This window comes from Convolutriloba macropyga, chromosome 3, assembly GCF_964194025.1.
Source record: "Convolutriloba macropyga chromosome 3, txConMacr16.3, whole genome shotgun sequence".
Classification (NCBI taxonomy): Eukaryota; Metazoa; Xenacoelomorpha; order Acoela; family Convolutidae; genus Convolutriloba; species Convolutriloba macropyga.
Genome location: NC_134470.1, coordinates 71,026,345 through 71,041,457, shown reverse-complemented (window position 1 = coordinate 71,041,457; position 15,113 = coordinate 71,026,345). Strand labels below are relative to the sequence as shown.

Genomic DNA, 15,113 nt, shown 5'->3' with positions numbered 1-15,113 from the left:
GTAGTTTTCGAATTTGAAAAGTAATCATGTGTAAAGTGCAGTGATATATAAATCTTTCTAGGTTTTTATGCATCTTCAAGAGCTAGTATGTCAGAAACACCGGTCAAGAGCGAGAATGAGGGCATTCAACTGTTAAGTTCAGGTGACATTGTAGTTCCCAACTATTTAGTCGGAAAGCTACTGGAGGCATTGATCATCTCACGTTTGAGCTCGCCTAGTGACCACGTAGCCACGTCAGTTCCTCCTGCAGCATGCACTGCTAGTGGTTCACACGTTCTGGCGCGCAATCCTTCACAACATTGTACAAAGTTTAGACCTATTAACAGCAATGGCGTTGAAAAGAAGGTCGAGGTGCTGGAAGTGGTGGTTCCGACAGTCGAGGAGCTGCAGCTGGAATCTGTTGTCAATGTTAACTGTCCTGTTGAGGGATGTGAGAAAGTGCTGAACAATACAGCTGCGTTGCAGATGCACTTCGCGAAGGTTCATGCAAAAGATATTGAAGACCGCTTGGATAAAGTGAGTTGTGTCTTCTTCTATTTGTAACTTGTAATACGAACTTGTAATTAATTGCTTTCAATCTAAAATATGTTGCAATTAATTGGCCCTCTTGCTTTTTTAATACCGTTTTTTGCCTGAACAGTTTTATTTTTATCCTCAGAAACAAATCCCAAGGGCGTGTGATGTCCCTGGGCCTCTCTTAGAGCTTTATTAGGTTCCAATTTTTGGGGTTGTTAGTAGTTTGCTATACAGAACGGCAAAAGTAATTTAGCATCCACTAGTTTTACGAATTAAGAATTCAGTTTTCTAGGCATTATTACTCCCATTGCGTCGCCAATCCTACATATCAGCCTTGTTCGCGTTTGCGAACATGAGTGACGTTGTTTTGTCACCACTTCTCGCATGGAAGAAATATGGTTAAATTGTGGACAACAGTGACAATAAAATTCCGGACAATCCATACAAAATTGTCGTGATCTCAAATTCTCACGTTTTGATGCCATCAATGTCCGCAAATTGTGAGCAGGGTTATTGTCATTACTGCACTTTCACCTTTGATTTATATTTAAAACTTTGACGGATGAAAATATTACTTGCCCTCACTTCTTTTTGATAAGAAGTACTAATTCTATCCCACTATCCTTTAATCAGTTTCAGAAGTTTTGTCGAATTAAACAAATATTTATCCCTCAATTTAGGTTCAACCCTTTTTATGTTAAATTTTGAACCCTTAATTGTTCAAAACTTTGACGGATTAAATTTATAAATATCCCTCACTGCATTTTGATAAGAAGAACCATTTATCCTGTTTTTTCTCCTTTAACAAGTTTTGAAAGCCTTGAGCGGAATGCCGTTGCCTTAGCAGAGATGTTAGTGACATACCTTTGTGGATAATAATGACACAGATATATCGGCCTTTCTCGTTTGTCATCAAATTCCGCAATCGCGGATATCAGTTACGAATATTCCCAATATTGAGCAAATTTGCACTCGTTTACTTTACTGGCACTGTTGTCCTTGAAAGCCTACAAAGCCTAATCGTAAAACATGGGGCAGCGGATAATGCTGAGATTTGCAAGCACATTTGCTTGCTCAAAATATAGGCTTGGCAACGTAATGCCAGCTTAAAACCAAATTACAAAAACAGTTTTTACACCATTGATCCTCAACACTAGTCCTCTCGTCTAAATATGAAATTCAGATGCAACACACTGTTTACTTATCAGAAATTTCAATGTAAATTTGATGAACTACATCCAAATTTCAAAGAAATAAATGAATTTGTTTTCAGGTTTGTTGAATTGTGGCACTTGTGTTATCATTAGATAGACAGAAAAGATTTGAACAGTTCGTGATCTTGTGACTCTTTTTACTGTGATATTTGGATGAGGTTCATCAACTTTATATTGATGGATATTTTATACTGTGATGCTTGGATGAAGTTCTTCAACTTTTTTTGCGATTTCTGGTAAGTGAACTTTGTGTTTTATCTGAATTTCGTAGGTAGAAGAGAGGTAGTGTTGGGGATCAATGGTGTAAAAACTGTTTTTGTAAGTTGATTTCAAACTGGAAATTGTAATTTGATTTTAAAGCTTTGCCTAAAATTGAATTTTTTCTGTGTGAAACTAGGGAGTGCTAACTTACTTTTGCAGTTCATTATATTCCATAACTTCAATTTGTCCAATGTTAGTCGGTTATGCTAGAGAGTTCATCATCGAATGTTGGGCAGCTCATCTGATTTAGTCATCTGTGTATCTCTTTATAATCCCGTTGAATAACTAGTAAATGAAATGATTGAAGTTAAAAATTCTAGTCATTGTTTTTTAGGAGTCGTATGCCGAAGTAACAGGAATCAATTTATCGAACAACTTCTCGAAAAAGAGTGGCAAGAAGATATTTTTCTGTCCTGTCGAAAATTGTAATCGAAGTATGGCCTCTAACAATCATTTCACGAGGCGTAACTTTGTTAAAGTGGTGAGTAAGAGTTGAATTATTTTTAGTATGGAAAAATTATCAATTTTGAAACGTAGATGCAGTTTTTGTTGGTTTGAAATCAGTCGTCGATTGATTTCAGCATTATCAGAAACAGCACATGGAGAAAGTGATTGGTTGCAACTTCTGTCATCTCAAATTTGCGACCAAGCACGAATCAAAAAGGTGAGCTTATCAATTTTTAGTCAAAAACTTGAAATACTTGTATATAGTTTTTCTGAATATATATTTTTTCCAAAATAAAATTTGTTTTTTTTTGTCAATTGTAAAAAAGATTTTTTTTATAAAGAGATTGTAATAATGTATTTAGTTTCCAATTTAAGGCACGAACGGGTATGTGGTGTAAAACACACGTGCGATTGTGGTGCATCTTACAACAGCAGACAAGCTCTGATCATGCATGCCAAAAGAAATCAGCACACTATTCCTGACAGGTTAGTAAGTTTTGAATTAGATTTGAATCCGAGGTGAAGGTAACCAACTACATATCAAGAAATGCTTAAGTACAGTAGATTGTGTTGAATGGATTAAGTTCATTTTGAACGTCCTTTGAAGCCGTGTTGTGAATTCTCAAATAGACGTTATTATTTTTTTTTTTAAAAAAAAAGCATGATGCCGTAAACTTTGCCTGGTCCATAATCTATTGACAGCAAAATCGAAAGCGAAACTGTGTACTGACTAAGCAGAAGAGTTTAAATCTGAGCAGTGATGACAGTTAGTTTTTAGAGTTCAGATTTCTCAATATTTGACGTTAACAATATTTGAGTTCAGACATGGGTATTTTTTTAAAATCTAACTACTCTAATTATTGATGCTGACCAGTAAAGAATTAGCCAGTCGTAGTGTCGCGGTTGAAAACCACAGCTACAAAAAGATCAGTCACATACAAAAACTGATAATAAATCAATCAAATCAAGGTAAATTGTTATTCAACTTCGATGTCTTGTCATTGTTGCAAATTTTTCATGCACCCTGAAGATTTCGACTTATCTTTAAAATATGTAGTTCGATGTTCTACTAAAACTTTTTCTATTTTGAAGGGCGCTTAAAATTTCAATGTTCAATTGTGGAACAAGTGTTTTTTCGTGTTTGATTGTTTGGACGAAAGAAAGAATTATTTTCTCCAAGTACTCAATATAAAGAAACTTCAACAAACATCAATCTTTAAAGAGACTCGGAGTGGACAGACAACGGGACAAGTTGTCCTCAACACTCTGCCCTTCAAAACTTCAATTATAAGATTATATTAAGATTAAATGAATGCATACGTTAAGGAAATAAAATAAAAAGTAAGTTTTGACCCATTTCCAATTTCACTAAGGAAATTTTGTGCCGGAAAGTTTAATCATGGTACTCAAGGTTTCATTTTCCTTCAAAAGAAGCTAGGCTTTTTCTAATAGTGCTGCAGCATGTACGTCAATGGTATTATAGATATAACTCTTACAGAAAAAATGTGTGTTTTACAAGCTCTCTCTTGTTAAGTATGTAAGAGTCTTTCAAGTTGTGATAAAGATTACTTATGCCATTAACAGTGCAGTTTTCAAAAGTAGTAATGATAATCTGTTTTGCTAACAGATTATAAGGTTTTGCGGCGCGAAATCGCACTGACTTTCTCACAGCTTTTTTTACAAAAAGGTTCATGCAAAAGAATATAAAAATAATTTCTAATAAATAGATCTTTTGTTCTCAAAACGAAATAAATTTTTAAGGTATATTTCAGAATAAAATTGGTATTTAGATCTTAAGACAAACTTGCGCCTTTCGTAGATATGTAGTTCAAATACTGAAAAAATTTTATGTCTCATATATATATATATATATATATATATATATATATATATATATATATATATATATATATATATATATATATATATATATATATATATATATATATATCAAAATATATATATAAGTCTTCACAATGATCACTGCGGTTACGGAAAGATTTTCTTCTCTAGATAATTTTTTTCAAAAATATTTTTCAACCATATAATAAAATACCGTATTGTATTATTGGTCTTATATGGCTATTGTAGTAGCCAATTAGCCACTGCCGTGGAACATATTTTCTTAACTTACAAATAATACCACACTGTTTACCGAGTCTCTTTTTAACATAATAATTATGAAACTTGAACTTAGTTTAGAATCTAACTTTAGACCAAGGTACCTGCACCTTTATAATAGTAACCGGACAATTATCCATACTATACTGTTGATTGGTGACTGTTAGATTTATTTGAACTGTTTTTAAAATAAGTGAAAATTTGTTTGCTAATAGCCAAATGCCGATTTCATTGAGATCCGTTTCACTATCCTCAGGTTTACATCCAACCGATGATATATTAGTGTCATCGGCATGAAGATTTATGTTTTTGAGTTTGCAGCATGTGGTAATATCATTAATATAAGTAATTAATAATAGAGGTCCTATGATTGATCCGTGTGGTACGCCACAATTTAACTTTTCTCCTGCTTGATAAGCATCCATTGACTTGACGTCTTTGGCACTTATTCGATAAACACGTAGAAAACCACTTGTGAGATTTAACGCTAATTCCATAGCCATCTAACATATGCAGCAAAATTTGATGATCTATCGTATCAAACGTCTTTTATAGATCAAGAAAAAAACTAACTTATTTGTGAAGTTCGAATCCTTTCGATAATTTCGACGATAGTTTTAACCGTACTGTGTTTCAAGCAGAATTCAAGTCGTTTTTTCGTAAACAATAGGTTATGCTCGAAAAAAATTTGCAATCGATTGTACATAATTCTTTCAAAAACTTTATTCCCAAGTAATAAGCGGCGATATTGGCCAACAATTGTCTTCGTTGTTCTTATCACCATCCTTATGCAAAGGACTAACTTTGTCTTTTGCTAAAGCTCTCGGAAACTTTCCGTCATTGAATGATAGATTAATATGATATGTTAAGTATGGAACAGTAACCTCTGAGCTGATTTTCACCAGAAAGTTGCTGATATTGTCAAGACCGGAAGAAGACTGATTGTCTAATTCATCTAAAACGTTTTCTACTTCTATCTGATGTTAGCTAGAGGAATATTGACTTGTCATTGCAAGGTATAGTTTGGAGGGGAACATAAGTCAACTTACTTGAAATATTTATACCAGCATGAGAAAAAAAATCAGTGAATACGTTTGCAATCTCACTATCATTAGTACAATCAACCCCACAGTTACGTAAAAAGTGTACGTTTCTTTTCATGCTTTTGCAACTTAGATCATTTAAAATCTTATAGACTTGTCTTGAGTCTTCCATGCTTGATTCGAAAACATTTTAGGAATACCTTTTCTTGTTCATTCTAACCAGGTATTCAAACTCGTAGCGCAACCGTTTAATTTTTTCAAGATGAAAATTTTGCCTTGTTTTCTTCTCTTTACAGTTGTCGAGATTTTTACTGGTTCTTAATTTTTTTGTTCATTCGATATCCAATTTGGACATTTTCCCAATTTAGACTTGAATATCCTATAAGGGGCAAACTTGTCAGTGATTTCGAAGAACAAACAGTTGAAGCTAATGAAAGTTTCGTCAGCATCAGCGGCTTCAACAATATTATTTTTGAAAGATCTAAAATGTTCATGAAATGTGACCTTATACTGCCTACCTTTTGCATGGCTTTTCTTGAATGATGTATCACGGTATGTTTTTAATTGGTCTTCCTTATAATTGTCAGGGGATAATGATCAGCAAATGCTCGATGTTCAGGAGCAAAAACTTACGGCGAAACACAAATCTGCTGTACGATTTGATAAATGCAAGACATGGAAGACATTGTTACTCGAGTAGGCGATGTTTCAAACAGTTTAAAACCATTAGACTGGGTCACATTTTTGTAATCCTTAGTCAGAATATTGATGTTAAGATCTCGGCAGACAACAAAAAGAGTTTCGACTGTTGTATGCTTTTCCAAGAACTTATCTAACAGCTCTACAATTTTTTTTGTTACGAGTTTTTTATAGATAGTTTGAACTTTGAACCTTTTTCCTGCTTTAGAAATTTCAGCAAACTGAGCTTCCTCAAAAGCTTTTTTCAATTTTATTGATTATGCTCAAATCATTTCTCACTTGAATCATCACACCTCTGCCCCTTAAAGGTCTACATTTTGTTAGATACTGATAGTAACCGTGTAATAGGAAACACTTTGGGTCATCTTTTCCGGATAACCATGTTTCGCTTAAACATAGAAAACACGGAGGAGAACTTAGACCTAGTATTAGTGCTTCCAAATTGTCCTGGTTCTTTTGTCAGGACCTCACTTTTAAATGCATCACAAAACATTGAACATTTCCGGAGTTTCGAAAACTACAATTTGTATCATTCGCATTAGTGATCACCTCAGTCGAACATTTCTCAATTGGTTTATTAGCTTCTTTTATTTCTTGAACAATTGAACAAAGCGATTGAACAATGCTTTTCGCTAGGGACGCTGTATCCTCTATTTCAAGATCCGGCGACAATTGAAATCGTTTTCGCTTAGCACTGTGAAGCAACAAGCTTGATGATTTTCTTGTCAGTGTCGGCGGCTGTTTCGGCGTTTCGACGTGATTAGTCAATCGCACTTGAGCAGCCTTCGTTGGAATAGTCTTGCTGAGGAGTTTTAAGAGCAACATAATCTTTTAACTCCGCAGTTTTCTTTACTTGGATAGCATCTGCATTAGGATGATTCTGGTTTTACACGAAAACATTGTCTGATAGGCAAGCAGTCCCATTTGCTTTACCTCAGTCCTAATTTCCCAGTCTCTCGGGGCTAGGCACTCCTCAAATTGAACCATCCGTCCCATTGAATTAGTTATCCCTTCGACCATGTTCTTCGTCTCCAAACTAAATCCCTGTCAAAATATAAATGCTCCCGATAGGAGCATTTATATTTTGACATGCTGCTATGGTTGATGGATTAAGATTTATTTGTAACAAAACTTTGAGAAGGTATAGTATACTGTTTAAAGCATCACCTTTGTTTTCAACTCGAGTTTTTTCGAGCTGCTCAGTCCATTCGTCGAGTTAGAATTGCACTTGTATTCGATACTACCATGTCTTGCAGTTTACGCTGGTTTTGTTTCAATGATTTCTTTTCATCATGTTTCTTTGTAATCAGCGCAATCATCTTTTCAGTAGATCTTTGTTCGAGGCAGTATCATGGCTTTCTATGGCTTCCACTTCCTCTACAATAGAGTCAACTTCAAAGCAGTCAAGATCAGAGTCTGTGTCTGACAATTATCAAAGTCCATGCTCCATCCCGGAAATTTTTTAAAAAATTCAAATATCGCAGTTAGCCTGATTAATGAATAAGTTGGTCCCACTTCGAGACTCCCCATCAATAAAGTATCTATAAGACTCCCTGGAAAAACTTACCAAAAATTACTCACGCTTTTTGCTGCTGTTTTTTCTTTCGCTTCTTCTTAGATGACTTTATCTTCCTATGAGCCTTTCAAAGAATATCTGGCTAACAAAGAATTTCCGTGGACCAAAAAGCTCTTTGTCTCTTTTTCTCAAGGGGGTAAAGAGAATTTTTGCTTCGGCTACAACGCAGGGATGCAGTTCTGATAATTCGTTTGATCAGATTGTGATTTTTCCTATTGCGATGCAAAATAAGCTGTTTATAGGCGTCAATAACAACAATTCCAGTCGATCGAAGGCCTTTCAGACAGAGCGAAGCACCAAATCGTTTTATATTTACAATAGCAGCAATGCGGTCTTTATATTGCAAAAGAATGTCAATTAGTTCAGGAACAGGACAGGCTTTTGTTTGCTTAAATGGGGTAATTGTATTTTTTAATACATCGTGCCAAATCACCAATTTACTTTTCTTGCACAGACCACCACCAACGTTTAGAAGATTTTGAAGTAATTTTGATCTCTCCGGAGTTCTTTCGTTGAAACGCAGACCACCCCAGTGGTAATGACTCCCCAACAAATGTTTCTTTTCGTGGTATGACAGTCTGTTCAATGTAATTCTTTGCGAACTGGCTCCAATAATAAATACCATCACATACAGTGCTGGCCTCTAAAACCCTCTACTGATTTACTGAATAAGAGGTATTCCAATATAATCCGGACTTTCAATCAGTTGGCTGAAAAAGAACTAAATAGCCTCCCGGGTACAAGTGGAGACTATTTAATAAGTTTATCACAACAATTGGGCTGATGCGAAAGGTGTCGGCCAATGCTCATTTCGGAGCCAGTTTGTTGTGTAATGTGAAACTTATGAAATGTTGGATATTTTTAAGTATATTGTTTGAATATCATTTTTTTAAAAAAAAAAACATGTTCGCAATACAGTGTTCATCCATCTCTTAAGCTAACAAATAGTCGTGCTTAGTAAATTCGAATTGTACACTCTGCTAATCTAAAAGCACTTTGTTTCACTTGTTTTAATTTTGAAAATTTGGTACCTATGATGTCAGTAGCTGAGCTCGGGTACTCTTTTTCGCATGTTGCTTCTAGAGATACGAGACGATTGTCAGCAGTTCCAACTGGAGAAACAATTCAAGATCCGTTTGTTCATGAACAATCAAACCGCAATCACGCGTATCAACAGGCGGAAACGGTAGTTATGCAGAGTAATCACGCATCGCGCGAACAAGCAACATCTGTAATCAGCAACCTTAACGGCTACTCAAATTGCTTCACGTCTGAGCAGGAAAGTAGTTATGGCCAACAGGAATTAATGGCACTGCGGTCACTCAGTTGTCCATCGCAAGGTGAAAGGGTGTCCAACGATATGATTTCAGCTGGCAGTAACCCCATAAAATCTCACAAGCCGAAGATAAAGCGGGAAACAATTCAAAACTCTGAGCTAAACCGATGCTCTACAAAAAGGGTCGTTAAATCTGTAACTTCTAATGGATTTCAGAGCTCACCAAAATTGAGCAATTCTGTCACTCCTGAAACCTCACAAGTAAATACATCTTCTATTACCTCAAGCTCAGTTCCGGTGATAACGGAGAGTGCCGATAATTCAGAAAGCCAAAAATCCACAAGTTGGACAAAGAAAACGGTCAACAAGAAATCGCCCATCTATTACGTGAATTTCGGAGAAACCCAAACTGAGGTTCAAATAATTCCCTTGATGTCGGGTCAAGGAACTCAAACTTCTTTTGGGGCAGGTATGAATTCTCCGACAGTAAACAAGAGTGGAAACGGAAGGAAACAGGTAAATTCTTCGACTGCGATACAAACCCGCTGTTCTATCAACCCGAGTGGTAGAAAAAATGACCCAGCCTTGAAATCTAAAAAATCTTCAAGTTGCCAAACAAATGGCAACAGACGCCAAGCTAAGCGAAGCCTTAATTCTGCCAGTGTGCAAACAGACATTCCGAAGAAAAGGAAAAGAATTGAAGATGAACCAGTTGCAGAAGCGGAATCTCAAACTACACCTGATAAAGTGACCACTTCCTGTAGCGTTGACCTTCAAACCAACTTGTCATTTGAAACACCTTGTCACACCAATCGTCTCATATTGACTGAAAACACTCCAGAAAGAAATCAAGTTATTGACTGGTATTCGTGCTATAATGATATGCCTTCAGCTATACAAACGGAGACTCAAACGTTACCTTTCGACTTGACCGAATTTTTTGATACAGATTTTCCAGCAGCAAATGGTACTGACTCAGTCTCACCTGACCGACAAGCGGTACATGGTACTGTTGCTTCCGAGACTGGATATTTTGTCTCACCTCGAAGGGTTGATAGTAGAATTCTTGATGAGGCAGCGGTAGAAACACAAACGCCGTGGCCTGATATTTTTAGCAATGACTTGAACAGTGACCAGAGCTTTAACCGTCACTGGCTTGATCAGACGCCTCCAGGTTACGTTACTTTCAGCGAAGGAACACAAACTGTTGGACTACCCGATGATTTAGCTTCCCTAGATTTCTCACTTCTGTAAATAAAAACCATTGTTTTGAAAACGATTTATGAATTACAAATCATTTGCGGAAGTACTTTTCAAACAGAAGGCTAGTTGTTTTTAGATCCTTACAAGCTTTTTTTCTGTTATATGTTTGCGTGGCAAAATGTTCAATATGTTTGCGTACGTGGTCGGTCAACGTTACCTATCGTACTAAGCGGGTGAAGTAATGTCTTTTAGTTTTAAAACAGAACTATTAGTTAATTCAGCCATGAGTCCGCGGACTTGATATAAATATATCACAACCGAACAAATTATCAGGAACGAAAATAATTCCGCCGAAACTTCTAATAACACTATTTAAATTATACTATTCTGATTTATGTTATTTTCACATCGTCTTGATGAATTCCGTGAGCCAATAGGCGGGTCTTCTAATTCGTATGTCGGCCAATAACCCGAGACCCATTTTCGTACGGAATTGTAATGTGAACATAGTTGCTGGCTTAGTTGATATTGAATGGACATGCAACCAGGCATAACTATTGACTTTTTAATTGCTCTCAAACTAAATTTGCAGAAATTTTATAGATTCCGTTGGCCTTTTATGCAATTTTTGAACAAGCAAATTTTTGTCTGACCACTTTTCAAGTGACTTTTTCTCGCTTGTACAGGTCACCGATTAACCAAAATGAAGACACTCACACATCAACGGGGAAAGTAACACAAAAAACGGTTTGTTTACAGCTTTAATACCCGATCAGCCTACCATTTAATGGTATTTTGTGTAGGTTACAACCCCCCATCAAAATAATTAACATTGTTTACATATTAAGTGGCAGGTAGATATTCCCATCGTTTTATGCTACAACGCTTGACTTCTTGATTTTCGGGTGTTGAATTGCTCAACTCTGAATAATGAGATTTACTTTTTTGGCGACAGTCTGCCGCTATAGTTTAAGTGGAAAATGATCCGAAATTGATTTCTGTATTGTATAATAAGCTGCAATAATTTTTTCTCATAGGAAAAGCGTCCCTGCTGAAGCAGGTTTGTAACTTATCCGCCACCTTTGCTGGTGGATTTAGAGCATTTTGTCTATATTTGGGGGTTATTATCTCTTGATTTAATTAGACGTATTTTTAAAGTTAATTAAGATGCTTGATTTCTTAAAGGAATTTTGTTGCAATTGTTTAGTAGCCGCGAAGCGATAGCGGATATTATTGGGGATATCGTGTTTTTAACAATTCAAAGAATGTGAATTGTATTGGGATGCTGCCTTTTTTAAGATCTGTTCACACATTTTCATGATATTTTAAGTCAAATTGGAGTAGTGATTTTGGTCACGCCGAAACAGAAGTGGAGCGAAAAAGCCAGGGGTCTTGCGGCGTGAAAATTTTTCTCTCCAATTTAAAAGTAGAGTGAGAAAATGGTGTTCACATTTCTAGTGGTTTTTGTTCACATTTCACTTTGATCTTTACTGTTATTTCGATGTTTTGGATTGGATTATTTTCTAAAGGGTTTTCCAAATCCATTCATATTTCGTTCTAGGCCTAGTTTTTTGTTCGAACCAAATTTCTCTTTCTCGCTAGTAGTTTGTCACATGCGTCATTTGAATTAAATGCGTCATTAAATTTGATTTTCTGTTTTTTAAATTGATCCCATTTTTTTGGAAATGGTTTTCCCAATTCACTCATAGTCCGTTCTAGGTCTAGTCTTTTGTTTAGTCAATGAAAATTCTTTGAATTGAACGTCAGGACTTGTCCTGCTATGTTTTTTTTAAATTTATTTCGTCGCTCACTGATTCAACTGAATGGATTTAAATTCTTTCACGCATTGAATTATGCAGTGTAGTGAATACGGTCAAAGTCAGAAGAGCAAAGTCAAAAGATTAAAAGAAGCAGGATACGCATATAAGGCCCGGTCATTAAGCCTGTCATAGGCCAGTCATATTGCAATAGGTTTTTTATATAGGTGCATTTTGACATTTATTTTCAGTTTTTTTTTATTTTTGGATCCGATTTTTTTGAAATGGTTTTCTTAATTCACTCAGTCCGTTCTAGGTCTAGTTTTTGTTGAGTCAATGAAATTTTTTTTGAAATTTACGTCAGGAGTTGTCCTGCTGTTTTGTTAATCCGTCCATCAATGATTCTTGCGACCGTTGACTTTTTAGATCACAGTTACTTTCACTGCTTTGCAGTTAAAATTTTTGTGGGTGACGTCATTTGTTCTGCGTTCAGGTCAATGGCGTGACTTACCTCACTCAAAAAATGACTTCTGAACCCACTTAATGAACTTTAAATTTTATGAACTTTTACTAGTTAAAGACCAATATTGTGCATCTAAGTAGTGCCAAACATATACGCCCTAATTCTTGAGTACAAGAGTCTTGAGTTTTTGATTTCGAATATTAATTTTGAAAGAGCTCTATTAGGGTTTTTTTCCTTATAGATCGTATGTGTCTCACAAAAGTGAGTCCGAATCTAACCCAAAAAAATCAGTGGTCTATATACGTGGTGTGTAGTTGTAGTTGCGTTGTAGTGTATGTATTTCTTTTTTTACTGGCTAGAAAAAGTTTGCATGGAAGATAAAAACATTTTTTTCGATGACTTGATGAAATTGTTGTTTTTTAGCCCGAATAGAATACTTTATTATGGTTACAAGCTATTGATATTTTTGGCTGTATAAAACTTGAAAACTCTTTTTATTATCTCTGACCCTCTGCTGTCTTTTAATTCTCCAGATGTTCTGTTGGTCAGCGAAGGTCAAGTTTTTCTGGACTTATCGTGCAGCAGCTTTTTTAAATTTAATTTTCTGACTTAGATGAATGACAAAAATCCAAATAAAAGGATAAGCCGATAAATCGGAATCCTGCATTATTGCGCATCAAGTTGGCACGCTTTATTAGAAAATTTCTGAATCTTTCAGAAAAGGATGGCGAAATTTTTTGCCTTATTTTGCGATACTGGTATCGGTAGGGGTTCTTCCAGTGTAGGCAATTTCTAGTAATATGCTGACTGCTTGTTTTGTTTACTCTCTGCAATGTTTTTAACTGTTGTGGGATTCAGCTGGGCTCAAATCGTTCATTGTGTCAAGGAACTAACGTATAACAATGAGCAAACAAACACTTTCGTGGGGAAACTACCAGCAAATAGATGTCGCAATGATGATACAAAAAAGAGCAGATCTAAAAAATTTCACTGACAGCTCCATAGCAGGAATAATTTGGATGAAAGCGGATATTCAAAACGATGTTTGCTTTATATAGTTAAAAATTCGCAAGATATTAAGACCTAATTATCTGACTTTTCTTGGTGTAGTATTTCCTTAATATGAATTGCACAAATAGTGTTGTCTTTTTGTTTTGTTATTAAAAGCGGCCTCAGCTTCTCAGCGGCTGTTATAGCGCTCTTATTTTTTTATTTTGTACTTCGTCCGTAGCATTTGTCTTATAGTTGTACTTTTTAAAACTTGTGCAACAGATGCCTTGGCCCTTAGTGCAAGGTGTTTTTCAGAAAAGTTTTTTCATCTTGTTGCTCCGACCCCTCTTGAGGGGGAGGAACTATATACTCAAATGGGTTTTTTTTGTGCAGACAATTTTGACCGATCGATATATTCATCGTACAAAGCTGTGAGTGGTATCTTTAAAAAGCCCCTTCAGCGCAGAATACGGAATTAAAAGAGTTTTTTGAATTTCGTATTTTAAAGGGAGTTATTGATGTTTGAATTTTTGTGAATAATAGACGGATTTCCGTTGTTTTTATTCACTTTTTCCCGAATTTTGCCTTAAAATTTTGTCAATTTTGCTAAAAATTATAAATTATTACCAATAGTACTGTTGATTTTAATTTAAGAAACAAAAAAGTATTGCTGACTTTTTTATAATTTTTCTGGCTGAAGTTTTGGCTAAATTTTTCAAAATTCGGCCTTTTTCAGCCAAAATTGCCCGATATACGCTTTTCAGTCCACTTTGATTAATTTTGCCGAAATTACACACCCGAAAAACAACAAACACAATCTTTTTTAACTACAAAGGGAGCTAGATTTACTTCCACTTCCATTGAGAGTAGTCTAGAATCAAAATTTTACCGTTTTTTGCTAACTTCATGGTTTTCAAAAACGCAGCTTTTATTTTTGATCTTTTAACGAACAAATTATATAGATCTGAAGCATTCGAAACAATTGAGAATTCTAAAAGGACGAACAGCAATAGCGCGGCTAGTGAATGCTTTTTTGTCCTGTTCTGTCTACTGAATTTTAAACCTTTTTTGCGGTTTTGAGAGTTAAGTTATGCTTTTCTGGCTTTGATAATACTAGATTTCAATTTTTTTATCTTCAGGTTTTGGCCCGTTTCTCACGTTTTTTCTCGTTTTTTCATATTATAACATTATTGACAGTTCACATATCGCATTATTGGCATTCACAATAAGACACAATTGAACATTTAAAAGTCTTGAAAGGCATAGATTATGGTTTTAACGGCTTCAAAACCCCTTTCTCGAAGAATTTGATTGAATTTTTTTACAATAGTCTTCAACTAATGTGTTTCTTTAGTCATGTGAAATTACTAGGATAATGGCAGGTCTCAATGGCATTTCATGAAGTAATAAATGAGCCTCTATTCTGAATTGAGTAGAAAGCTGATGGCTTTCATGACCATTGTTTTCAAAAATAAAAAACTTGTATACGCTGTTTAACTTCGCTTTTTTTGTCCATTTGTTACTTAGTGTCGTTAATTACATGTTAC

The 15,113-nt window shown here is 35.3% G+C and overlaps 1 protein-coding gene across 1 annotated transcript; it reads left to right on the top strand.

The window, feature by feature from the left end:
- The first annotated feature begins 33 nt into the window (after positions 1-33).
- LOC142336421 (uncharacterized) lies at positions 34-10,459 on the top strand. Its single transcript, XM_075385251.1, has 5 exons — positions 34-516; positions 2,326-2,472; positions 2,573-2,655; positions 2,814-2,924; positions 8,961-10,459. The coding sequence occupies exons 1-5, from the start codon at positions 88-90 to the stop codon at positions 10,405-10,407; spliced, it is 2,217 nt and encodes a 738-aa protein (XP_075241366.1). The 5' UTR covers positions 34-87; the 3' UTR covers positions 10,408-10,459.
- The last annotated feature ends 4,654 nt before the right edge of the window (positions 10,460-15,113 follow it).

Bases quoted from the DNA above. Each gene is read 5' to 3' on its own strand.
- LOC142336421 (XM_075385251.1), top strand. From the start codon at position 88: ATGTCAGAAACACCGGTCAAGAGCGAGAATGAGGGCATTCAACTGTTA. The intron at 2,656-2,813 runs GTGAGCTTATCA...TTCCAATTTAAG, and splicing joins ACCAAGCACGAATCAAAAAG to GCACGAACGGGTATGTGGTG. The intron at 2,925-8,960 runs GTTAGTAAGTTT...TGTTGCTTCTAG, and splicing joins CAGCACACTATTCCTGACAG to AGATACGAGACGATTGTCAG.